At 38.6% G+C, this 27,312-nt stretch overlaps 3 protein-coding genes across 3 annotated transcripts; 2 read left to right on the forward strand and 1 right to left on the reverse strand.

Moving 5' to 3' along the window:
- Window positions 1-20,080: 20,080 nt before the first annotated feature.
- LOC149260106 (uncharacterized) lies at window positions 20,081-20,963 on the reverse strand. Its single transcript, XM_089456655.1, has 4 exons — window positions 20,870-20,963; window positions 20,667-20,807; window positions 20,497-20,567; window positions 20,081-20,396 (listed from the first exon to the last, which is right to left on the reverse strand). The coding sequence occupies exons 1-4, from the start codon at window positions 20,961-20,963 to the stop codon at window positions 20,229-20,231; spliced, it is 474 nt and encodes a 157-aa protein (XP_089312781.1). The 3' UTR covers window positions 20,081-20,228.
- Window positions 20,964-21,403: 440 nt separating this feature from the next.
- On the forward strand, window positions 21,404-23,208 carry LOC149260107 (uncharacterized). Its single transcript, XM_089456660.1, has 4 exons — window positions 21,404-21,440; window positions 21,638-21,810; window positions 21,970-22,596; window positions 22,699-23,208. The coding sequence occupies exons 1-4, from the start codon at window positions 21,404-21,406 to the stop codon at window positions 23,206-23,208; spliced, it is 1,347 nt and encodes a 448-aa protein (XP_089312786.1).
- Window positions 23,209-23,304: 96 nt separating this feature from the next.
- LOC149260108 (uncharacterized) lies at window positions 23,305-26,710 on the forward strand. The gene is made up of 5 exons (XM_089456670.1): window positions 23,305-23,676; window positions 24,307-24,467; window positions 24,675-25,015; window positions 25,385-25,959; window positions 26,465-26,710. The coding sequence occupies exons 1-5, from the start codon at window positions 23,305-23,307 to the stop codon at window positions 26,708-26,710; spliced, it is 1,695 nt and encodes a 564-aa protein (XP_089312796.1).
- The last annotated feature ends 602 nt before the right edge of the window (window positions 26,711-27,312 follow it).

A 27,312-nucleotide genomic window follows, 5' to 3' on the forward strand; every position in this document is an offset into this window, starting at 1 on the left:
ATTGATATTATTTACATGTTTAAGGTGGACTCCTTAATTTCATAAGCATATTCTTATATTATTCTTTATTATCTCATAACTATTTTCTCAAAATACCGGGGTGACGCAAATCAACTATATATTACCATTGATATTATTTACATGTTTAAGGTGGAAACCTTAATTTCATAAGCATATTCTTATATTATTCTTTATTATCCCATAACTATTTTCTCAAAATACAGGGGTGAAGCAAATCAAATATTCTGGGCTATTACCCTACCCATTTCGTGAACTATGCTACCTCGCCTTCTTTCTCACTGCCGTGAATCCCACGCCTACCTTGGAGAATAGAGAACTTAGTTATAATTTGTATAGCCACATATGAGCTAAGTTAGTTATAATTCCCAGATAAGAGCCCACTTACTCCCTCACCACCTTAACTTGGATATAATTCTCGGATAAGAGCTCAATTACTCTCTCGCGACCTTACCTTTTTCAATGACATCAGGGAACACGAACATGCTTTACATTTCATGTTATTTGAGTGTTGCGTGTACAATACTTAAAGGGTAATTAGATTTTATGATTTAGGAAAATTAGATTTTATGATTTAGGAATATTTGTTGTCGCGATAATGAGAGGATTACCTAAATTTTTAGGTTTATAATAACATGCTTTTTAATAGTATTATGGTGAGTGTTTATAATAACCCATTTTACTTGGTAGTTGTATATCACTAGTAAAATACATTTCAATGTTTTAGGCTATGTTCTAAAAATTAGTATGTATACAATTTAATTTAAATGTAGCATAATGTTGAAACTAGTCGGAGGACATAGAAAATTTATAGTTATGATGATTTTAAATTTAAAGTAGATTATTTTAAGATTTTAAGTCAAATTGATATTTCATTGGGGAAGACGTATATACTTAATTTGAGCTACATAAATTTTATTTCAAAAAATTTAAATGTAAATTAATTAAATTTTTTGATCTATATTTCTTATTTTTATCATCAATAAATTTTATTATTTACAATATAATATAGGGGATATCATAGTACTCAAAACCTTAATTTTATTGATTTCTACTTTTTTAATTAGGATTATAAACTTATAAGGTAAAAAACCATACATCATAAGGGCACCAAAATAATAAAAATGAATAGAATACATTTTTTTAACTCCCAATTGAATGAAAATAATGCTTATGCGTACCTAGGCAGAATGACGTAAAGAAAAGCCACGGGAAATTAAAAGGCAACAACCATCAAAGCATTCCTAAAGGCAGCAGTGAGTGGCATTTCCAAACTAAATCAAACCCTTGACAATAAACTAAAATCTGGGACAATAAACCCTAGACATTTGTAAAATTGTGGAGTTTGATATCATAAACTCTTGACCACCAAAATTTTAGAGTGTTCTAATTGTTTTGAAGTGAAAAATGGATTTAGTATTATTGAAAACTTTGGACCAACAAAATTTTGGAGTTTGACATCAAAAACTCTTGGCCACCAAAATTTTGGAATTTGACATAAAAAATTCATGGCCACCTAAATTTTAAAGCTTTCGAATTGTGTTTTTGATAATGTAAATGGATTTAGTATCATCAAAAGCCATGAGCCACCAAAATTTTAGAGCTCGTTATCAAAAACTATGGGCTCCCAAAATTTTAGAGCTTGAAAACTGTAACTTATATTTACAAAAATTTTGCCTAATTTTACCAAAATCATATGGAAATTTTCATAATCTTCTAGGTGGGAAGATTGGAAACCTAATTAGTCTAAACAAAACCAAACCAAACCAGATGAACCTAACCCGGTGGAATATCATAATCGATGCGGATCTATGTTTTCTTACCTTACTGTACTCGAATATTTACCCAGCCTTTGTGATATTTTTATGCTACCATCTCGTCTTTTGCTCTGTTGTCGAATAGGTGACAATATACGTGCGGGGACCCGCAGAGATCAGCTTCCCGCAACCCTTCAACGAATGGAAGTAAAATTTACACCAGAGCTATAAGTATGCACCCCACACTATAGTATCTTCACCCCGTCGTTTTTCGCTTTTAAGTTTACTCATCCCGCAGACACATAGTTTCGCGTTTCCAGAACATAGAAACGATGAATAAGTTTGTACGTCTAATGGCTGGCATTTTAGGTTCGTCAACGCTACCATACTCCGCAATATTGTGTTTGCTCTCTTTTTTCTGTTATTATAAACGTCATAGTTTTCAAGTTGGACGTATAGATTGAATGTTTAGATTTTAGTTCCTGTTAAACTGTAGCTGAACTATATAGTAACGTCAGCGTCTGGTTTATCTTACATGACTTTACACGAAGTGCCAATTGCTATTCTTATGTACGGAGCATCTATGTAAGTGTAATAGTTATCACCGCATAACCCATATTATTAATTTCTGATATTATTTTAGTGTAATCGCCCTAAATAGTACTAGGTTGAAGCGAATTATTCAAATGAGAAACGCAGAGAGGTTCATGGTATTAATAAACGATGATAATATTTTAACCTTGAACAGAACTACATTCAAGAAGGTGATCCAAATGAGAAGTACGGAGACTTTTTCAGGCTTTCCATACGCAATAGCGTTGTACCCACGTGGTATGGATCGCCTCTAATCAGCAATGGGTGGGAAAACATTGTTGTTATGGTTGTCAATGCTGTTGGCATCCTACTTGAGTGCTGCTTTATTTGCATCGATCTCACTTTCGCTCCACCTAAACCCAAGGTATTATCTTGTCATATTTATTTGCTGCAAATAGTTTTGAGGTTCCAGAAGGCCTATTTTTGTGAATCAACATGACTTAGATCCTTGGAATCATTTGCCAGTTCAAAATCAGTTAATGTTCAATGAATATTTCTTGCAGAGGAAAATGGTAGGAATGGTTATAGGCGTGTTGATGGTGTTTGGAACTATTGCAATAACTTCCTTTTTGGCTGTCCATGATCACAACAAAAGGAAGGCTGTTGTAGGAACTGCAGGATTAGTGGCAACTGCCATTCTCTATGCTTCTCCACTATCTGTAATTGTAAGCTTTACACTGCATTAGCTCTTTATAATGGCGCATCCATTGTTTAGATTTAGTTATTGTTATGTGTACAACATGGCATTTATTGTTAATATTATTTACCGAGTTTCTTAAACTGCAGAGAACGGTAATTCAAACCAAGAGGGTGGAATTCATGCCCAGCTTCTATTTCTCCTTCTTTTCTTTCCTTGGAAGTGTGCTATGGATGGTATATGGGGCTCTTAGCAAGGATATCATCATCATGGTAACATTACTACTTTATATCAGAGAATTCCTCTGGCGTATAGTGTTTCTTGTTCTCACTGACGTTATAAGCTACAACTGAATCATACTTTGTTTTTGCAGCCACCAAACTTTGTCGGTGTGCTATTAGGGTTGGCTCAGATGATTTTATTCTGTGTTTATCGAGCCAAAATGAGCCAACGCGTTGAAAACGAAAAGATGGATGGAGGCAAACAACGTGACTTTATGAAAGAGAGGAGCGACGTGGAAAAACCAAAATGCCCCTTGGATGACCAAGATATCGAAATGCAGTTGAATGTATGACTTGGCCGAAGCCGACCAAACTCTTTATCCTCTGCGATAGAAATTGCATCGTATTTTCGTTATTTTACACACTTGCTAGTGTGCAGCCATATCGAATTACGAGTCGGGCTTTCAGTCAGTGAATGATACCGAAGTGTGATAAGTTCATGTAAAATTCTGTGGACTCTATGATTTATTAAAACAGTCCAGTTTCCATATCTGTCATTCAGCAATGTCCGTAAATCTTGTGATATCTAAATAGAAGAACGTAAAATTTAAATCTATTATCATAGAATTTAATTAAATTTTGAACCAGGGAAGCACAAAACATTTGGGGTATCCATATGCGTAAAGCGAAAGCAACTTTAGTGCAACTCTCAGCTTCGAATGTGATGCACGCCCAAACTCGAATTTCAAACAAATGGCTTACAAATGCGACGAAATCATGACTGAAATATGCCAAACTGAATGTAGGCTTGATGTAACAGATGCAAGAGGACAAATGCCCTGGGCTATAGAACTCAAATAAATTATTAGCTATCCTTAAACATTAAATAACTTTTTAACAGAAGTGACATGTAAAGTTCATATAATTTTCACAACTGCAGTATGTTGTTTTTTTTGGAATTAGAAATGTATTAATTATTTTTTTTATATACGTTTTGGTAGGTTATGTGGAGTTTAGAGTCTAAATATTGACAGTCAGTAAAGCATGTGAATTAATATTGGTATAAATATTATTAGCATTTAAAAAAAAAATTCTACATTGTTGAATTCAACAACATTGTTGTGTGTTATTATAGGGTGTTATGGTTACTAATTTAGTGTTTAATTACTATAGTAATTTAATTTTCTCCTATGTCTACGGAATTTGAAGAATCTTTTATCTAAGAATGATGGATGTTCTTGTAGAGTTGTTACCCAACCATTGCAGTTAAGTGCCTCTACCAAGAACCATAGTTGTAATAGTGGAGCCCCCATCTTATGCTGTAGCTCCATCTTAAGTTGTAGTCATGCGGATCTTAAGTTGCTTCCCTAAAGTGTTGTCATGGTGAGCTTGAGTCACAGTAGTCACTTTATCATCAATAAGATCTTTATGTGACTCAACTTAATGCTGGGAAGTGTTTCAAAAACCATTGTTGAATGGGCCATTCGCAGAGAAAACTCTACCAGTTTGAGTAAGGGGCTACCATCATATGTAGGAAGGAAACAATGGAACAAAGCGAGCAATAGAGAGATAAACCAAATCAAGGGTTTGTAAACCCACACTACTACATGTGGGGGGTGTTTTCAGACAATATTTAAGACAATTTTCGAGTCAATTGTCTTAACTTGAGAAAAAAGGAAACTTGTGTATTGTCTTAATTATTGTGTTTAAGCGGGTGTCTCAAAATTATTGTCTTAAAAATTTGTCTCTATAAAGACAATATAGAACATATATTATTCTTGTCTCTATAAAGATAGAGACATTAGTGCCTCTTAAGAGGCAGTTTCATTTGTCTCTATAGAGACACTTTCATTTGTGTCTGTAGAGAGACTCTCATTTTTGTCTCTTTAGAGACAATTACATTTTTTTCTCTTCAAGGACAATAGCTGAGATTAAAAAAATACTATTTCTATACAGACTATATGTCCATAATTCCAACTACTGTTTCTCTAGAGAGAATATGAAAAAATATAAAAAAAAAAAACAGAATCATTTTGAATGTTATTTTGAGGTGGTTTCAACATTTAATGTTCGCAAATAGTGATTTTAATTACTTGAAATCTCTGTTCTTTATGGAAAAAAAAGGAATAAATTCCAATTTTTTTAAAGCTAACAATAAAGTCATTTTAAATATAAATGAAAAAACAATTTCCAAAACTTTACAGCTTTGGAAAGAAACCTTGAAAATAAGAAGGCAACGCACGTATATTTGTTGAAAATACATTCATGTCATTGAATTCGAACATGCAAGATCCTTAGTTGGAACTTCATTTCATAACATATTATGAGGCAAAAAAAAAATGTTCAAGATTTCTCCATTCTATAAGAGAGTTCACTCTCCAACATTTAAATCCCAAATCCTGAATCCCATTAAAAAAATCAAAATTCACATTTCCTTAATTTCCTATCATCCCCTAAGGCCTAGTAGATTGTAGCATACAGTTTAATTATAGTTCCATGCTACCTGAATGCTTCTACTTTTTCCGTTAAAATGATCATAAATTTCATAGTCCATAAAATGATATTATGTTCTTAAGAATGCTTGCTTGGTTATTATCACTTCATCCTAGGAGACAAATGCATGGCAGAATCATTGACACCTGACAGAATATTGGGAAAACAATGGGCTCGATGTCGTAGATGCAGAATTTCAACTGCCCTCTCGCTATAGAAGCCAAATACATTATTAATTATCCGTAAACATTTAATAACCTTTTAACATAAATGACATGTAAAGTTCATATAATTTCCACCACTTAGGTTGCCCATACCAAAATTTACTATCTATTTTTAATGTCATTTAATTTGTCATGGGATATGTAAGGTACAATTATGAGGTGCACTTAACTTGCCTTAAACACCGCACAAGCAACCTTTCCTCCTCCAATTCTGAATCCATGTCGACTCGCACATCCCAACCATCATTTGAATTTTTACGTAAATTTAGATAAACAAATTCATATAGTGATATCTACATCGGAGGAACAAAAGGGTTTTTATAACAAAGGTGGTTTCAATTTCATCATGTACATGTGTATCTTCATTTTCTTCACCATGTTTTCTCTCTTCATCTCATACAAAATCATTTTTTCCTCGAAAATTTCTTTATTAAATTTGTTTATATTGTTTATGACAACTACACTTTTCATGTCTTACATTTATTATTCTACATCGATAGCCCCTTCCATGACTTCTTAAATTAATATTGCAATATCAAAATCCTCTAGTTCTTTTGTCACAATAATCACTTCGTCAACAACTGCAATGCTCTATTGATCGGTGTTGCTGACATTTTCACTTTATTTCCTTTGTAGAATATTTCAAGCTTCTTTGGATGTGGTTTTTGTAGCAATATTAGGAAGCATCCTCTCATCCAAGCCTTTTTGAATAAGAAACAATGATGTTTCATACTCCTTGTTCTCTTCAAGTTTCTCCCTCTAACCTTTAGTCATGGCCTCATAGGCTACCTGGCTTGAGGGTTCTTCAAACCCATTCAAAAGAATGTCCCATAAATAATCTATTAGTATCTTAATCTCCCACAATTCATAATTTCTACCAAAGAAAATAGGAGGGGGTGGAAGATAAGGACAACTGAAAATATCCATTCTCTGATGAATATGATATTTTCCAATATTTATCATGGTCTTGAGCTTGCAAAAAACCTTCAAACAATTACAATTTATATGCAAAACAAATGAGAGTTGTAGATACCACTCTAGCAAACAACTAGGGCTCACAATGCTCATCCTTTCAATATGGTGGCTTCCTCAAATACCAAATGTATCTCATCACCCCCTCAACAAAAGCGACTATGAAAGTAACGTAACTAGGAGTTTTTAATGGATGTGGGTTTCCAAAGTCTTTGATTTGGTGTATCTCTCAAATGAATTTGAAAATGGTCCTCTATACTAGAGCGTTTTTAATGGAAATGGGTTTACAAACCATTGTTTTGGTTTACCTCTCTATTTCTTTCTTTGTTGCATTACTGGCTTCCAACATATGATGGTAGCCCCTTGCTCAAAATGGTAGAGGTTTTTATGAAAATGGTTCATTCAACAGCTGTTTTTCAAACACCTATCAATATCAAGTTGAGTCACTAAAAAGTTCTTGTAAATGATAAAGTGACTATTGTGACGCAAGATCACAATGGAAACACTTAGGGAGTTGGCTTACAATCGAGGCTGTAGGCTCGTGACTACAATTTAAGATGGGGGCTCGAGTATTGCGACTATGGTTCTTGGTAGAGGATATTATCTGCAATGGTTGGGGTAGCAACTCTACAAGAGCATGTTTCATTCTTAGGTAGAGGATTCTTCAAATTCCTTAGCCTGGTACCACTATGGGAGACATAGGAGAAAAATAAGTTGCTATAATAATTAAACACTAGATAAGTCACAACAACATCCTATAATAACACACTACAATGTTGTTGAATTCCACAACTTAGAAGAATCTTTAAAATGCTAATAATAATTATATCAACTTTAACTCACATGCTTTACTAACTATCACTTTATTTAGACTTGAAACACCACATAACCTACCAAAACCTATACAAAAGAAGTAATTAATGCATTTCTAACTCCAACCAAAAACAACATTGTACAATTTTGGAAATCATATGAACTTTACTTGTCACTTATGTTAAAATGTTATTAAATGTTTTGGGATAGCTAATAATTTATTTGACTTCTATAGCTAGAGGGAACTTGATTTTTGCATCTACGGCATCAAGCCCATTATTTTCCCATTATTGTGTCTGGAAGCCATGATATTCTAGAAGGAAGTTATTTTCATCTTCCACCTTCTTAGTATTGAAAATCTGGAAAATTCTATCACCCTAGGGAGTCTTGGGAGTAGACGATCACTTGGTGTCACTCTAAAGTTCATGAGATTTAGTTCTTATCCTAGCGATATTCATTTTACTCTTAGTGTCTAGTCGTCATAGAGAGATAATTATGGTTATCAATGGTGGGGTTGATCACCTCCTTATAGTACCTTAGCTTCCTTTTATCCTCCATCTTCTTAACATCCCACATCTTGTCGCTAAAATTGCGGTTAATGGTATCTTTGATATTGTCCTTGCTTCCCATGATGATATCCTCCTTAATCCCCCAAAAGTTTTAGAAAATACTGAGCATCCTAATGCCACCCAAGCTTGGGGCACATGTGTGGGTTTTGATTAAAGTTAGAAGCAATTTTTGGGGGCCTCTTGGATTCCATATTGTGAAGCTTCTTCTTATACATCAAATATGTAAACATAGTCGCACTTTCAATGGGAGACATGCCACCTTCGACTAAGATGATATGACACGGAGTATTTCCCTTGATGTTGAGGTTGTAGGTTATGAACTGCTTTTGGATCATCTCAATATTTCTCCGCAACTCCCTATATATACTACACCCCCAAAATTCACATATCTATAAGATAACATAGGTGATGAGAGTCTCAGAGAGGAACTTTTTTTACTCCAAATGTAAAGGTCAACTGGCTTACAATTGTTTTCTAGCACATAATAAGCTTTGAAACCTCCAATAATTCTTTTCTCGATGCTATAATTTGAGTGGAGGTGATGAGGAAAGTTAATACCCAAATATTTATAAGAAGAAACCTCCTCATGTAAATGGCTATCATAGACACAACTACCATGGGTGATGTTTCTACACTAGCCTTTAGTTGACTCGATTTTTTTTCCTCTCTCCTCCTCCTAGCACAAGGCAAAACCACCCCCTGGTTCGACTTGTTGATGAGGCCCATACTTTAATATTTAGATTATTATTTTAAATAATATTATTAATAATACTATTATTTTAAATAATAATGATAATAATAATATTTTTATTAATATAAATTAATAATATTCATTCATTTGTTAATTCAAGAAAACTTTAGGAAAAAATCACATAGAGAGTATTTGATCAACGCGTTTCGAACCACCGAGTGTGGTCCATCTACTAACAAGATGAAGAGGCAGATCTCGGAGGAAGTTTAAATAAGATGATAGGTAAACCTAACGGTTAGAGGAAAACGACTATATTTGAGTGGGGAGGGAAATTTATATATATAATATTATAAACCAACCAAAATGCTATTTAAATTAAATTGCTTAGATAATTAATAAATAATAATATAATTTATTGAAATAATTATTTAATATATTAATTAGCTTATTCATTCCTTATTTATTAATGTATTTATTTATTTGATTATCCAAATAGGAAAAATTGAGTAAAATAAAATAAAATAAAAATATATAAATAACTAAAGAACTAAACTAAACTAAACAAAATATAAATAAATAAATAATAAAGAGGATAAATAAATATATAAAAATAAAAAGTGAGAGTGTGCGTTAATAAAAATAAGAATAAAAATATAACCAATTATATATATATATATATATATATATATATATATATATATATATATATATAATTAATAAAAGGGGATAAATAAACAATAATAAAATAAAAACTATTTAAAATTATATAGAAAATAAAAAAGGCAGTGTTAAAAGAAAACATAATAATAATATTAATAATAAATGTTAATAGTAATAAATGAAATTGATCACAAATACATAATATTACTAAAAAACAATAAAAATAAATATTAAGAGAGGGGAATCCTCTATAAAACAAAAAGGGATAAAAAGCTCAGAAAAAGAGGGGAAAGAGTGAGAGGAGAGGGCAGAAATCCAACAGCTACTAATTTTCAATTCATCATCCCTATTAACGTTATTAGAGGATCGCTCAATTCCAATGGCTTCCCTAAACTTGCATTGATGAAAATGAGAAATTCTTGCGAATAGCTTAACCTCCACAATGCATATGTGATGTTTGGTCTTCACTACATGTTCTGCTAAAGAGCAAGATTTGGTCCTCCCATGTTTGATAGCAACAACATGTTTTTTAATCCTTTGGTCAATAGACCAACCCATTTCTGCTATGTATGAGGTCCCACATGAACATGGGATGACATAAACACATTTCAAAATCCATAGGGTTCACCTGGTCTTTAACCAACTTTAGGGAGCCTCTAATGGTATTGAGGGGTCTAAAGGTTGAGCGAACATTATGTTTCCTCAAGATTCTCACAATATTTTCTGTTGTCCCTTGGATGAAGCGGAGGTGAGCTCCTGAATGTTGATCAAATGTGTCAGTCTTAACCTTAGGACCCTTACTGTAACGCCCTGGCATTCTGGGCAGGGGCGCGCCTTCACCCGACGGGCGACCCGGGTGGACAACTCGTGGGCGACCCATGCACGACGGGCAGGCGACCCGGGTGGGCGACCCGTGCACGACGGGCGGGTGCCCCGGGCGCGCTACCCGTGTGCGGCAGACACGATCACAGGTTCGGGCGAGCTGCGAGTTCGGCAAACGGAGGCGGGCACAGGCGAGTTGCAGCGAACGTGAGCTGGGCACAGCGACCCGAACCGGTAGCAAAGTCACAGCAGGAAGCTCGGGCGAGCTGACACGGTGACTCGACCCGAGGGCGACCCGCACCAAACGGGCGGGCGACCCAAGGGCGAACCACACCCGAAGGGCGAGCTGACATCCGGGACACGACCACGAGCTGGTGGGCGGAAGTGTGACCGCAGGTTGGTTCAAACGAAGGTGTGGACAGTTGGGCGTGCAGACGCGAATGAGGGGAGGACGACCCGGGCGGGCGTCCATCCACATGGCAGGCGGACAGGACACGACAGCGGAACGGGTGCGAACAGCGAGCTGGCTATGTAGCGCAGGACGGGCAAACAGAACAGCGAAGGTGCGAGATGGGCGACAGTCTTGTGAGCTAATGCGACGAGCTCATGGAGCACTCATGAAACACATGTAAAATTAAATGCGAAGGGATGCGAGTTTATAAGAACAAAGGTCGACCTTGCCTTTGGGCAAGGGCCGACCTGCCCATAAGTTAAATTTGGGGCTTCATCGCAAATGTTTGGGGTCGGCTTGAGAAGCTAACGCCCCTCGAATGGACGAGTTGGAAGGCTATATAAATATGGTGCAAGACAGCTCATTCATCAACCAAGCAATCGATCAATCAACATCGCACTTGCTCTCTTGGTGTTCGCTCTAGGAACAAGAGAAGGCAAGTGCGCATTACTCGTGCGCATTTGGTGAATAATTGCGCAGCCAAGCCGAGATCAGTTCGGAGGTCGAAACAGGTCACGGTAGAACAACGGGTGCAGAAAATAACGCGGTGGTGTTTGACAGTTCGGGCGAGCTCGTGCCTACCGGGTGTATTTTGGTATCAGGCTGTTGTAAACGACAATCTTGCCGCTGTTGTAATTATCTAAGTGTTGGCTGCGGATTATTGCCGGGCACACTTGTTGTAAACAGAAGTTTTCATATAAAAGTATATCGGGCAGACTCTTACCGGGAGTTGCCCCTCCCGTTCTAAATTATTGTTGCAATTGTCTTTCGGTTTGAATTGCATATAATGATGTTATGAATGGATATGTGAATTTATGAAGATTAAAGGTTATGGTTATAAGTAAAGGCTTGTTTATATATCAGTTTTAAAGCTGGTTATGTTGGTTAAGGCGTAGTCCATAAACGGGAACTTGTTAAAAAGTGAACGTTCGGTGGTGCCGCACCCCGCCGGGCACGGAAAAAAATTAACTGTAGAATTGGGGGCGTGACAGGTGGTATCGGAGCTTGGTTTAGAGCTGGTGAGCAGGGTTGCTCACACACTTGAAGGTTGACAGTTGGCACGGTTATTACAGGTGACTTGGGGAAGCCGATGAATGGTCGAAACAAGGTCGCAAAAGAAGATGGCCGCTAACTCTCAAGCCGGGTCTAGCCATACAATGAAGGATCCCGTGAAGGATCCTCATCTTGAGTTCATGGGAAAGGTGATTGAAAAGATAGAGGCTTTGGAGTCTTCTTGGAATCAAGATGTGGACTCTCTTACCAAAGAACGAGAAGCAATCTTGAAGGTCAGAGAAGAACTGCTGGAACTCCGTACTCAACACGAAGAGCTCAAGACACAATTTGAATACACAGATCTTCTGTGTACACAATTGGAAGGAAGAGTCAAAGAGGTCGAAGAATCGAGAGATCAAGGCCTTGCAGAAATCACAAACTTGAGAGGGACTCTTGACAAGGTAAATAAGAGTCTTGATCAAGCCAAGGATGAGATTGTGGTATTGAAAAGGGCCGTGAGGTGTAACTCAGGTGGAGGAGTACCTCATGTGAAGGTCAAAGAGCCGGAATCTTATGACGGTACAAGGAGTGCAAAAACACTTGGTAACTTCTTGTGGGACATGGAGCAGTACTTGGAAAGGTTAAGTCTACCCGATGGGGAGACACAAGTCAAGGTAGCCGCTCAATTCCTGACAAATGATGCCAAGATGTGGTGGCGAAGGAAGGTAGATCAGATTATCAATGGTAATGCTGATGACATCACTTCGTGGGATGATATGAAGAAAGTTTTGCAAACCCATTTCAGTCCCCAGGATGAAACATGGGAAGCAAGGAAAAAGATCAAATTCATCAAACAAACCGGAAGCTTGCAAGCATATCAGCGAGAGTTTTCAAGTGCAACCTTGGAACTTCCCGACATGGCAGAAAAAGACAAAGTGTTCAAATTTATTATTGGGTTGAAACCTTGGGCCCGCAACGAGGTGAAGAGACAGAAGATTAGAACACTTGAGGAGGCTTTTGCTGCGGTTGACAAGCTGGTGGACCACTATGATGAGGCTTCCAATGAAAGAAAGAAGCCCGACAAACCGAAGGAAAGGAAGAAGGAGGATACTCCGAAAACAGATGATGGTGCAAAGATGAAGAAGCCTTTAAAGTGTTGGTTATGTGAGGGACCACACACGGTGAAGAATTGCCCATCTAAACCAAAGTTGAATGCAGTTACACAACCTGCCGAGGAGGATGACAATGCTTCTGTAGGAATGATGCAGATACTTGGTGCAGCTGCTACTACGGAAGTGCCTTCTAGGAGGGATCCAGAAAGGAATCTGTTAGAGTATGTTCAAATGAAGATCGGTGGAGCTGATGTACTCACTATGGTCGATAGTGGGGCTTCACATAACTTCATGAGTGAAGATACCGCAAGGAGACTTGGGCTGAAATTTGTACCTGTGAAGGCACAAATGAAGACGGTGAATTCTCCTCCGATGGCAATCCTTGGTATGGCCGATAAGGTGGACACTACACTTGGTGAATGGACCGGAAAGGTGGATTTCACCATAGTGCGGATTGATGACTATGAGGCAGTATTGGGGATGGAGTTTATGAAACAGTTTGAAGCTATGGTTGTGCCACATTTGAGGAAGCTCTTCATTTACGATGGAAGGGAAGATGTGCCCATTGGTGTTCCAACCATTGGTGTAACAAAACCCGATCGTAAGTTAGGAGGAATGCAGATGGAGGACAAGGTAAAGGTGGACAAGCGGTTGTCTACGATGGAAGCAAAGATTGCAGAACAATCTGTGGTCATCCAAACACTCTCAGATAGCATCTCAGACTTATCGAGAAGGCTAGAGTTGGTGGAGGACGATGATGACGATGATGACCTATATGTGAGGCCGAACATCCGGAAGGAAGATCGGGAAGCATATCTACAAAGGATGGAGGTTGAGGATCCTGACAGATGGATCAAACTGATTAGTGAGGGAGAGCCTCCAGGCTCTTCTCGCTCCACATCTTCTTAGATGACAAAGAAGATGGGGCTCATTGTTAAGCTGCTCATGGCAGTGAGCCCTCAACTTGGTTGAGAAGGTATGGTGAACATAACATGCTGCAGAAAGATGGGGTTTCCATGGACCTGGGCATGGAACAGTGAAGTTAAGTGTTGGTACATGGTTGGATGTGTGACACTTGGTATACATGGGCAGTTAAGCTCATGGAGATGTCTTGGTAGAGAAATCACTAAGGCGGAATGTTGTCGGGACGACAACGTCTTCAGGTGGAGGAGAGTGTAACGCCCTGGCATTCTGGGCAGGGGCGCGCCTTCACCCGACGGGCGACCCGGGTGGACAACTCGTGGGCGACCCGTGCACGATGGGCAGGCGACCCGGGTGGGCGACCCGCGGGCGACCCGTGCACGACGGGCGGGTGCCCCGGGCGCGCTACCCGTGTGCGGCAGACACGATCATAGGTTCGGGCGAGCTGCGGGTTCGGCAAACGGAGGCGGGCACAGGCGAGTTGCAGCGAACGTGAGCTGGGCACAACGACCTGAACCGGTAGCAAAGTCACAACAGGAAGCTCGGGCGAGCTGACACGATGACTTGACTCGAGGGCGAACCGCACCAAACGGGCGGGCGACCCAAGGGCGAACCACACCCAAAGGGCGAGCTGACATCCGGGACACGACCACGAGCTGGTGGGTGGAAGTGTGACCGTAGGTCGGTTCAAACGAAGGTGTGGACAGTTGGGCATGCGGACGCGAATGAGGGGAGGACGACCCGGGTGGGCGTCCATCCACACGGCGGGCGGACAGGACACGACAGTGGAACGGGTGCGAACAGCGAGCTGGCTATGTAGCGCAGGACGGGCGAACAGAACAGCGAAGGTGCGAGCTGGGCGACAGTCTTGTGAGCTAATGCGACGAGCTCATGGAGCACTCACGAAACACATGTAAAATTAAATGCGAAGGGATGCGAGTTTATAAGAGCAAAGGTTGACCTTGCCTTTGGGTAAGGGCCGACCTGCCCATAAGTTAAATTTGGGGCTTCATCGCATATGTTTGGGGTCGGCTTGAGAAGCTAACGCCCCTCGAATGGACGAGTTGGAAGGCTATATAAAGATGGCGCAAGGCAGCTCATTCATCAACCAAGCAATCGATCAATCAACAACGCACTTGCTCTCTTGGTGTTCGCTCTAGGAACAAGAGAAGGCAAGTGCGCATTACTCGTGCGCATTTGGTGAATAATTGCGCAGCCAAGCCGAGATCAGTTCGGAGGTCGAAACAGGTCACGGTAGAACAGCGGGTGCAGAAAATAACGCGGTGGTGTTTGACAGTTCGGGCGAGCTCGTGCCTACCGGGTGTATTTTGGTATCGGGCTGTTGTAAACGGCAATCTTGCCGCTGTTGTAATTATCTAAGTGTTGGCCACGGAGCATTGCTGGGCACACTTGTTGTAACCAAGTTTTCTTATAAAATTATATCGGGTAGACTCTTACCGGGAGTTGCCCCTCCCGTTCTTTATTATTGTTGCAATTGTCTTTTTGGTTTGAATTGCATATAATGATGTTATGAATGGATATGTGAATTTATGAAGATTAAAGGTTATGGTTATAAGTAAAGGCTTGTTTATATATCAGTTTTAAAGCTGGTTATGTTGGTTAAGGCGTAGTCCATAAACGGGAACTTGTTAAAAAGTGAACGTTCGGTGGTGCCGCACCCCGCCGGGCACGGAAAAAAATTAACCGTAGACTTGGGGGCGTGACACTTACCATCTTTGAGGAAAGCTTTAACAAAACCTCTCTTCCTTGGGTTATTTTTAATAATTATAATTAATAAGTCAAAATTTGATAACTTCAATTCAAATTAAAAAATTAATTTCTATAACATGCAAATATTTACTATTATAATAATATTATTTACTATTTTAGGAAATTAAATTATTGAATTGTTTGAAAATAGAAAAATAAATAAACACAAAATTTCATGGAAACATTCTTGAAAATTTTATGAAAAGATTCTTTCAAATCTTTCAAATCATCTAAATTGTTTTTTAATATATTTCTAGGCTTTTATGAATCATATTTACAAAATTAAAGGGTTTATAATATTAATCCTATTAATATTAAAGTTTATATTATCAACATTTAAATATATTAATCCTAGTGTTTAATATTCATGTTTGGGTTTACCATGAATATGTATAATATTAATATTCCCTTTAGTTTATAATATTAATACCTTGTGTTCTCAATATTAATCTCTTGATTTTTTAATATTAGACTATTGGATTTATTAATCTCTTAGATTTTTTATAATAATCGGTTAGATTGATAATATTAATCCTTTAGATTTAATATTATTACATGGGTTTATAATGCATTGGGTTTATATTGATATAAATAATATTATCATATTATTATAATATAATAATTATTATTATAAATTGTAATTATAATTATTATAATTATTTCATTAATATTATAATATTATTTTATTATTATGGATATAATAATATAATAATTATTATTAAATTTATACCATTAATATCTATCAATATTTCAACCAAATTTGTTAATATAATTGATATAATATATCAATTACATTTATCATAGTACGTATCACATGAAAAATTGTTTGTGTAATAGCTTTTACGACTGTTTATGGAATAGCTTTTACTTTGTTTGTGGGTAACATGATGGTAACATAAAACTGATTCAGAATGAAATATAATAAAATATACTATATATTACCATTGATATTATTTACATCTTTAAGGTGGACTCCTTAATTTCATAAGCATATTCTTATATTATTCTTTATTATCCCATAACTATTTTCTCAAAATACGGGGGTGACGCAAATCAAATATTCTGGGTTATTACCCTACCCATTCCGTGAACTATGCTACCTCGCCTTCTTTCTCACTACCCTGAATCCCACGCCTACCTTGGAGAATAGAGAAATTAGTTATAATTTGTATAGCCACATAAGAGCTAAGTTAGTTATAATTCCCATATAAGAGCTCACTTACTCTCTCACCACCTTAACTTGGATATAAATCCCGGATAAGAGCTCAATTACACTCTCGTTACCTTACAATGACATCAGGGAACACGAACTATGTGATTTTAGAATTTTATATCCTTTCATGCTTTACATTTCTTGTTGTTTGAGTGTTGCGTGTACAATATTTAAAGGGTAATTAGATTTTATGATTTAGTAAAATTAGATTTTATGATTTAGGAAAGGATGATTTTTATGATTAGGAATATTTGTTGTCGAGATAATGAGAGGACTACGTAAACTTTTAGGTTTATAATAACATACTTTTTAATAGTTTTATGGTGAGTGTTTATAATAACCCGTTTTACTTGGTAGTTGTATATCACGAGTAAAATACATTTCAATGTTTTAGGCTATGTTCTAAAAAAATAGTATGTAAACAATTTAATTTAAATGTAGCATAATGTTGAAATAATTGGACGACATAGAAAATTTATAGTTATGATGATTTTAAATTTAAAGTAGATTATTTTAAGATTTTAAGTCAAATTGATATTTCATCAAGAATGGGGAAGACATATATACTTAATTTGAGCTACATAAATTTTATTTCAAAAAATTTAAATGTAAACTAATAAATTTTTTGATCTATATTTCTTATTTTTAGCATCAATAAATTTTATTATTTACACTATAATATAGGGGACATCATAGTACTCAAAACCTTAATTTTATTGATTTCTATTTTTTTAATTGGGATTAGAAACTTATAAGGTAAAAAACCATACATCATAAGGGCACTAAAATAATAAAAATGAATAGAAAACATTTTTTTAACTCCCAATTGAATGAAAATAATTCTTATGTGTACCTAGGCAGAATGACGTAAAGAAAAGCCACAGGAAATTAAAAGGCAACAACCATCAAAGCATTCCTAAAGGCAGCAGTGAGTGGCATTCCCAATCTAAATCAAACCTTAGAAAATAAACTAAAATCTAGGACACTAAACCCTAGACATTTGTAAAATTGAGGAGTTTGATATCATAAACTCTTGGCCACCAAAATTTTAGAGTGTTCTAATTGTTTTTATGTGAAAAATGGATTTAGTATTATTGAAAACTTTGGGCCACCAAAATTTTGGAGTTTGACATCAAAAACTCTTGGACACCAAAATTTTGGGATTTGACATTAAAAAATTCATGGCCACCTAAATTTTAAAGCTTTCTAGTTGTGTTTTTGATAATGTAAATGGATTTAGTATCATCAAAAGCCATGAGCCACCAAAATTTTAGAGCTCGATATCAAAAACTATGGGCGCCCAAAATTTTAAAGCTTGACTACTGTAACCTATATTTACAAAAAGATTTGCCTAATTTTACCAAAATCATATGGAAATTTTCATAATCTTCTAGGTGGGATGTAATGACCCCAGGTTTATGTAAATTTGAAAGTTACTGTGGTAAAAGACTAATACAGTTGTTGTTATGTTTTAAACAAAACTGTGGCAAACAAATTTTGAATGAATAATTTAATTTAAATATTTTCTTGGAATTGCTGGCAGCCTCTAAGAGGTGAATCTTAAAGAAAAGGATCAGTTGTGATAACTGATGGAACTACCCTCTAAAAGGGGGAAAAAGCCCTAACTGAGGCATTCTGTGCTTTTGGGACAGACAGAGGAAAAAGAAAACAAAAATCTTGCTCCAAGAAGAAGGAGAGCAGGGAGGTTAAGTCTGGTGAGGACCAGATAACCTGGCACAAGGAGTGCACTGTTCCTGTTGAGGGCTGGAGGCCTGCAGGATTGCTCGGGGGGAGAACTCCGTTTGAAGGATGGATCTCATTGGCTGGGAGGAGAGCAGAAATTAAGCTCAGGTGACCTTCTGTTTGAACAAAAACCATTCCTGACAGAGGAAATCAGGTACGGTTCCAAACTGGTAGTCCCTGATAGAAAAAAATGAAAATGCATTAAAGTTGCAGTAATTTGAATAGGAAAAGACTGTTGTTTTTCCTAGATACTGTTAAAAGAATGTACCTTGTGAACTTGAGGTAGAAAACTGTTAGTTAATGGACAGACGGGGATAATACCCGGGTCAAGTAAAGGTTACAGAGTTCGTGTAAGGCTGTATAGGAGTAGGTAGCCTGAGTCTGAGCACTGGTTACAAGTAACCGTCTCGATTCATTTCCATTAATAGAGTTCTTCCCTTCGACAGAAAAATAATGCATTTAGAACATAACATCGCAGACCAAAAGACTGAATCCCGAGTCTAGATTTGGGAAAGACCATTAACATCCAGACTTAGCACTCTGAGCTAAAAAGCCGACTGCGGTTGGAAGCAATCCCGAATAATGGAGTAGTTAATAACAAAAACAGACATTAACCTGTGCAAAACTACATAATGACTCTGTGTAGGGAGTATTCTTAAACGGGCGAACTTATAAAACAAAGAATAGTTATATTCTTCCAAATATTTACTATCGGGTCACAGTATTCACTGCACAAAAAGACTCCAACAAAGAACCTGTGACAAGGTCTTAACCGTGCACTGGTGGAATACAAACAAGTGAAAGAACTGTGTGATATTGTACAGGCAAGACAGTGGTGTTAAATGTACGTTACACATTGCATGTAGCCCAGAAAAAGAAACATTTAAGCCAACCCGAGAACTGATGTAAATAACTGTGAGAGATGATTCAATCATAGCAGAGAACCTATGCATGCACACGGTGATGGATATTATTCTTAGTATGGCCGAAAGGTGATGCATGCAAATAAAATTACAAACCCTCGTATGTAACACATGAACTGTGAAAAAGAAAAAAAAAAAAACTATGCATGCAAATGTAAAATACAAACCCTCATATTAAACAGATGAACTGTAAAAAGTTATGCATGAAAGCTCGCGGTATTCCTTAAGGAAAGGGCTTGAGCGTTCAGATGTTGAACAGCCACCGAGACATATCATGTAGAATGATATTATGCAACCTTAGAAGTTGCAGAGAGCGTGAGCTGAAAACTGTCAACATAACCCACTAACACCGAGGTGGAGGGCGCGTGTGAGCAAGTAATGCCATAGTAAAATATAACCCACATATCTATTTGCAAAATCAGCAACCAAAATGAAAATTCCATTAAAACACAAGAAATGCCCGAAGGCTTAATGTCTATGTACTGTTGCAAATACTAGCAGCTTCGACGGAGCACTGTCCAAATATAAATATATCATTACATTCAAAAGGGGGTCAAGCCCCATAAAACTAAGACGGGTTCTGATCTTAAACCCCAAATATTATATGGACCATACAATCAATATCAAGTTGTTACAGGACGGCCTGATAATTAATAGTAAAGATTGAACATACACGACAGAGCCGGAGGCTGTCTACAAGCGTAAATCTCGCAAGAGAGGATTCTCCGTCGTATGCAGCGAAGGCAGCTGTAAGGGTTTCCCACAGGGAATAACCGACAATGGAAGCAAGGAATCCGTGCTGAAACAATAAAGATTCATACCAAATTATATGTAACAGCTTTAGACTGAAACCTCTAATCACTATAAACCAGGGCAGGGTACGAAAAGTCATAACATACCTGTGTAATGCCGGTGAGATGCGCCGCTGGAGAGAATGCCATAGATCGATCTGCAGCGTAGCAGGTTGCAGCTATACAAACCCGACAAGGAAACTATGAGAAAACTGTAAGCGTTACCTCCGGGTTAACAAAACTTCAAAACTTAACCAAGGACTGTCAACTAAATTTACCTGCGAGGATTCGATGCTGAACAGGAAGACAAACCCTGGAGGGTTGCAGTCTGGAAGCACAAGGGAGTTGGTATCGAACCGTGGAAGGAACATCGAACCAGGTCCGCAAAGGCCGCGGCACCAAATGAAGGCAATGACAAACTGAATTCACTTAAAAGTCTTAGTAAAACCCTTGACAATTTCTAACCCTCCGATCACCAAACTTGATCTGAGCCGTCGAAGTAAGGCGGGAGCCTGTGGCGATAAAACCAAAGTCCGCAATCCCAAAGCATCACGTGGCTGGTGAAACCAGGTCATGCCACCTGCCCTGGAAGTACTGCCGCTTTTATGGTAGGATGAGTTGTCAACAGGCACTGCGGCGGGACATCAAGTCCACACCATTAACCATTGGAAATTATCTCGAGCAGATTGTCATGGGTAGAGTAAATCCAAAGTATGGGATATATTAACTCTGTGATGTATGTATATAGAAAGGCAGATCAAATATGTATAGCCGTAAACAGTTGTGCATATATACATTAAGACGCTCAGGCTTATGTATATGTTTAATAATTGCTCATGCTTATGTAAACGTTTTGATAATTGAAAAATAAAGGTAAAGTGCACTTGTAGGCATATAGAATTGGCATGGTTATGGGTATAATGATTGGAAAGCCATATGAGTGTTATGTTTAGGTAAGTTGATATGTATAACTTTTAAATTTTTTTTTATGGATATATGGATGGGGACGTGACAAATGGTATCAGAGCCCAGTTTCAACACTGTGGCCTCAGGTAGAACATATCTAGTATGCAGAAGCGTACACCAAGCAACTCATGCAGGCTAACAATGTACTTAACTGTGTTCTGTTTATTTGAACTGATATACAGAATTGCAACAATCAACAGTTAAAACCAGAAAGGAGACAAAATACAAGAACCCGGCAGTAACCCTCAAGAGAATGCAGAACTGTGGGTGCAATTGGATGCAGAGTCACGGAGTACTAACCTTGCAATCCTGGAAGCTGTCCAGGAATTGAAAAAGGAAATGGCACGGTTGCGAGAGGACAACGCACGTCTCACAGTTGAACAGGAAAAGATTCTGAAGAGCCTGTCAGACAGGAAAAACCCACCCCTGTCCAACCCCAGTGCAGAACAACAAAGGGTAACAGAAGAACAAAATCATCAAATGGAACCTGAAAATTCCGAAGATAAGGAGGATCACTCTGATAATGCACCTCAACAGCAAACATCAAAACGTTAGAAAGTGGAATTGCAGGGAGAATTCTGAAAGATTAAACCTCCAAATTTTGATGGTGAGCAGGAGGAAGCTGCTGAAGCCTGGTTGATCAATATGAACAAGTATTTTCAATTGTATGAGTACGACCACAACCTGAAAGCAAGATTGGCAATCTTCCAGCTACAAGGCAAGGCAACCTTGTGGTGGGAGGAAATCAAGATAGTCAAAGGGGTCAGCGAACGAACTATTACATGGGAAAAGTTCCAGAAGTATTTCAAGGAGAGGTACCTGACAGAGCGCTTCTATGATGAGAAGGCAAGAGAATTTCACGACTTAAGACTGGGACAGCAGACCATGGACGAGTTCATTAATCGTTTTACCTCGCTGCTACGTTATGTACCTTACATCAAGGAGGAAAAAGCCAAGGTTCAGAGGTTTGTGAGCAGCCTACCTTCCTACATAAGGGAAAGGATTGAATTCGATAATCCTAGAACCATGGATGAAGCCATCCGTAAGGCGAGAATCTGTTACCAGCAGAGTAAACAGAAGGGGGACACTTCCAGCAAGAGATGGAATGAGAAAAGAAGTGGTCGGGTGGTTGGAAGCAGCAAAGGAAGTCGCAGCAGTGGAAATAAGAGTACTGGTAAAGGACTAAGTAGCAGACCTGCTGCAAGGAACGCGCCCCGGTCCAGACCAATGAGCGAATCTAAGGCAAATGAGCAGTCTGTTAGATCAGATGGTGAGGGGATGACCAGACCACCAGTGCAATGTTGGGGTTGTGGAGGACCCCACTATGTTAAAAACTGCCCACAGAGGAAAGGAACAGACCAAATATCTCAGATACATGAGGCATCAACGGTTGGGGACGTGGCACGTAGTGTGCCCAGAATCAATGCGGCGCTGGAGGACCGTCAAGCGGAGTACCAGCCATCTATGATTGAATTCGAAGGTAAAATCTCAAACCTGTCCTTAGCTGTTCTTATAGACCCAGGGGCTACCTTAAGTTATATTAGTCCGAATATAGTAGAACAGTGTAAACTGCAAGCTGAAAAATTCAAAAATCTGTGGCTGGTCCAACTAGTTATAGGAGCCAAGAGACGAGTCTTGGCCAAGGTAAATAATTGTGCCTTAACCTTAGCAGGGCAGCCAATAGTGGCAGATTTGAATGTATTACCGTTGGGCTCCTATGATATTTTGATTGGGATGGACTGGTTGGAGAAACACTGGTCCTTGGTGAACTGCAAGACCAAGACCATATATTATAAGGATGACCTGGGAGATCAGCAGGAATTGCAAGGAATCAGACACCCTGTGCAGATTTGACCTATTACGGCTACCCAGTTAGCTAAGTGCATCAAGAAGAAATGCCAAATCTACGCTATCCAGGTGGGATACGCAAATCAGAAAGACACAACTGCCATGCTGGGTAACATTCCAATAGTGAAGGAGTTTGCAGATGTTTTTCCCGAGGAAGTGCCGGGATTACCACCAAAACGGAATGTGGATTTCACTATTGAGCTAATTCCAGGGGCAGCACCTGTATCACGGGCACCCTATCGTATGAGTGTGCCAGAACTAACAGAATTAAAGATGCATCTACAAGAACTGTTAGATAAAAATTACATCCGTCCCAGCGTGTCGCCTTGGGGAGCCCCAGTGCTGTTCGTCAAAAAGAAAGATGGAACCTTTCGGATGTGCATTGATTATCGCCAGCTAAATAAGCTTACAATCAAAAACAAATATCCTTTGCCTAGAATCGACGAGCTCTTTGATCAGGTGAAGGGGGCAACGGTATTTTCAAAAATTGATCTGCGATCTGGTTACCATCAGATCAGAATAAAAGAGGAAGATATCGCTAAGACCGCCTTCAGAACGCGGTATGGGCACTATGAGTTCGTGGTGCTACCTTTTGGGCTGACAAATGCACCTGCCACTTTCATGTGTTTGATGAACAGTGTGTTTCAGCGATTTTTAGACAAATTTGTGCTGATATTCATAGATGACATTCTGATTTACAGCAAATCAAGGAAGGAACATGAGGAACACCTTAGATTGGTGTTGCAAACTTTGCGGGAACATCAATTATATGCAAAGTTCAGTAAATGCGATTTTTACAAGGAGGAGATACAATATTTGGGCCACGTGATCACTAAAGAGGGCATCGCAGTGGATCCTGAGAAGATTAGAACTATAATGGAGTGGCCTATACCAAAGGACGTGGCAGACATTAGGTCCTTTATGGGGTTAGCAGGGTATTATAGAAGATTTGTCGAAGGCTTTTCGAGAGTAGCATACCCAATCACCTCTTTGCAAAAGAAAGGAAGAATATTTAAGTGGACCTCAGAGTGCCAGAAAAGCTTTGAGCAGCTCAAGCACTTACTTACTACTGCACCTATATTAAGTATCGCTGATCCTAACAAGGATTATGTAGTCTGCACGGACGCAAGCAAAGAAGGTGTGGGAGGAGTGCTGATGCAGGAAGGAAGAGTCATTGCTTATGAATCTAGAAAGTTGAAAGAGCATGAGCAGAAATACTCTGCTTACGACATGGAGCTGGCTGCTGTCATTCATGCCCTGAAAATGTGGCGACATTACCTTTTGGGCAGAAAATTTCTGTTATTAACAGACCACCACAGTTTAACGAACTACTTCAGTCAACCCACCTTGAATACAAGACAAGCTCGCTGGGCTGACTTCTTAAGTGGGTTCGACTTTGAAATTAAGCATCTAAAGGGTAAGGAGAACCGAGTAGCGGATGCATTAAGTCGGAAGGTGCAATGCGTGTGCAGAATTTCAGTTAGTAAGTGGCAAAGTACCTTATTGGAAAAGATAAAAATAGCGGCTGAACAAGATGCTGTTTATCAGCACATCAAACAGAAATTACAGCAGCAATCTGATAAGGAATTACAACAAGGGTACAAACTAGATGATGTTGATATGTTGTGCTTTAATAATAAGCTGTATGTGCCCAAAGAAGACAGCATTAAGAAGCTGATTTTGGATGAATTTCATACCATCCATTATGCGGGACATCCGGGCTACCAGAAAATGGTTACCACACTCCGCAAAGAATACTACTGGCCAAAAATGAAGAAAGAAATAGCTGAGTATCTAGCACGCTGTCTAGAATGTCAGCAAATTAAGGCGGAACACATGCACCCAGCAGGGCTGTTACAACCTCTACCCATTCCAGAATGGAAGTGGGAGACTATCTCCATGGATTTTATAACGGGACTGCCCAAGACCAAGAAGCATAATGATTCCATTATGGTGGTAGTGGATAAGCTGAGTAAGGCAGCACACTTCATACCTTTGCAATCGACATATAAGGCTGTACAAATTGCCCATATTTTCATGCAGCATGTGTTCAAATTGCATGGGCTGCCGAAAGTGATTATCTCCGATCGGGATGTCAAGTTTACATCAACTTTTTGGAGGACATTGTTTGCGGAACTGGGAACACAGCTGAATTTTAGTACAGCTTATCATCCCCAAACAGATGGCCAAACAGAACGAGTAAATCAAGTTGTGGAAGACATGCTGAGAGCATGCGTTATGATGAAGCCAACTCAATGGGAGGACTATCTCCACTTATTCGAATTCGCATACAACAATGGGTACCATTCCTCAACTCAGATGAGTCCTTTTGAGGTTATGTATGGGCGGAAGTACCGCACACCCGCAAGCTGGGGTGGACCGGAAGACAGGTTGCGAATTGGTCCTGATATGTTACAGGAAATGGAGAATACAGTAAAAAGGGTGCGTACAAACTTGAAAGCCGCTCAGGACAGGCATAAAAGTTTCGCTGATCAAAAAAGAAGATTTAAGGAATTCCAGGTTGGGGATCATGTATTTGTGAGGATCCAACCAAGAAGGAGTACCTTGCAGTGGAGCGGATGTGCCAAACTAGCACCTCGTTACTTTGGGCCTTTCCAGATCTTGGCCAAAGTAGGACCGGTCGCCTATCAACTTGCCCTACCAAACCATATTAGGATTCACAATGTGTTTCACGTAACCGTATTAAAGCAATACGTTTACGATCCTAAACATGTGATTCAATGGCAGAATGTGCAGGTAAGAAGTAATCTGGTTATTATGGATAAGCATTGTTTATAAAATGAAAAATAACTAAATCCGTTTCTGTTTGCAGGTCGAGCCGGAAGGCGAGGTTCTGGTCGAACCACTGACCATTCTCGACCGGAGAGAAGTGCAGCTGCGGAAACGAGTTATTTCCCAAGCTAAAGTGCAGTGGCAGCACTATGGACCAGAGGAGGCCACTTGGGAAGATGAGGAACTCCTTAGAGAGGCTTATCCAAACCTGTTTACAGGAGATAGACATCGGGACGATGTCCAATCTCAGGAGGGGGAGATGTAATGACCCCAGGTTTATGTAAATTTGAAAGTTACTGTGGTAAAAGACTAATACAGTTGTTGTTATGTTTTAAACAAAACTGTGGCAAACAAATTTTGAATGAATAATTTAATTTAAATATTTTCTTGGAATTGCTGGCAGCCTCTAAGAGGTGAATCTTAAAGAAAAGGATCAGTTGTGATAACTGATGGAACTACCCTCTAAAAGGGGGAAAAAGCCCTAGCTAAGGCATTCTGTGCTGTTGGGACAGACAGAGGAAAAAGAAAACAAAAATCTTGCTCCAAGAAGAAGGAGAGCAGGGAGGTTAAGTCTGGTGAGGACCAGATAACCTGGCACAAGGAGTGCACTGTTCCTGTTGAGGGCTGGAGGCCTGCAGGATTGCTCGGGGGGAGAACTCCGTCTGAAGGATGGATCTCATTGGCTGGGAGGAGAGCAGAAATTAAGCTCAGGTGACCTTCTGTTTGAACAAAAACCATTCCTGACAGAGGAAATCAGGTACGGTTCCAAACTGGTAGTCCCTGATAGAAAAAAATGAAAATGCATTAAAGTTGCAGTAATTTGAATAGGAAAAGACGGTTGTTTTTCCTAGATACTGTTAAAAGAATGTACCTTGTGAACTTGAGGTAGAAAATTGTTAGTTAATGGACAGACGGGGATAATACTCGGGTCAAGTAAAGGTTACAGAGTTCGTGTAAGGCTGTATAGGAGTAGGTAGCCTGAGTCTGAGCACTGGTTACAAGTAACCGTCTCGATTCATTTCCATTAACAGAGTTCTTCCGTTCGACAGAAAAATAATGCATTTAGAACATAACATCGCAGACCAAAAGACTGAATCCCGAGTCTAGATTTGGGAAAGATCATTAACATCCAGACTTAGCACTCTGAGCTAAAAAGCCGACTGCGGTTGGAAACAGTCCCGAATAATGGAGTAGTTAATAACAAAAACAGACATTAACCTGTGCAAAACTACTTAATGACTCTGTGTAGAGAGTATTCTTAAACGGGCGAACTTATAAAACAAAGAATAGTTATATTCTTCCAAATATTTACTATCG

The sequence above is a fragment of the Pinus tabuliformis genome, chromosome 6 (assembly GCF_031772625.1).
Source record: "Pinus tabuliformis cultivar Carrire ecotype Pingquan chromosome 6, CPIR1, whole genome shotgun sequence".
Taxonomy (NCBI): domain Eukaryota; kingdom Viridiplantae; phylum Streptophyta; class Pinopsida; order Pinales; family Pinaceae; genus Pinus; species Pinus tabuliformis.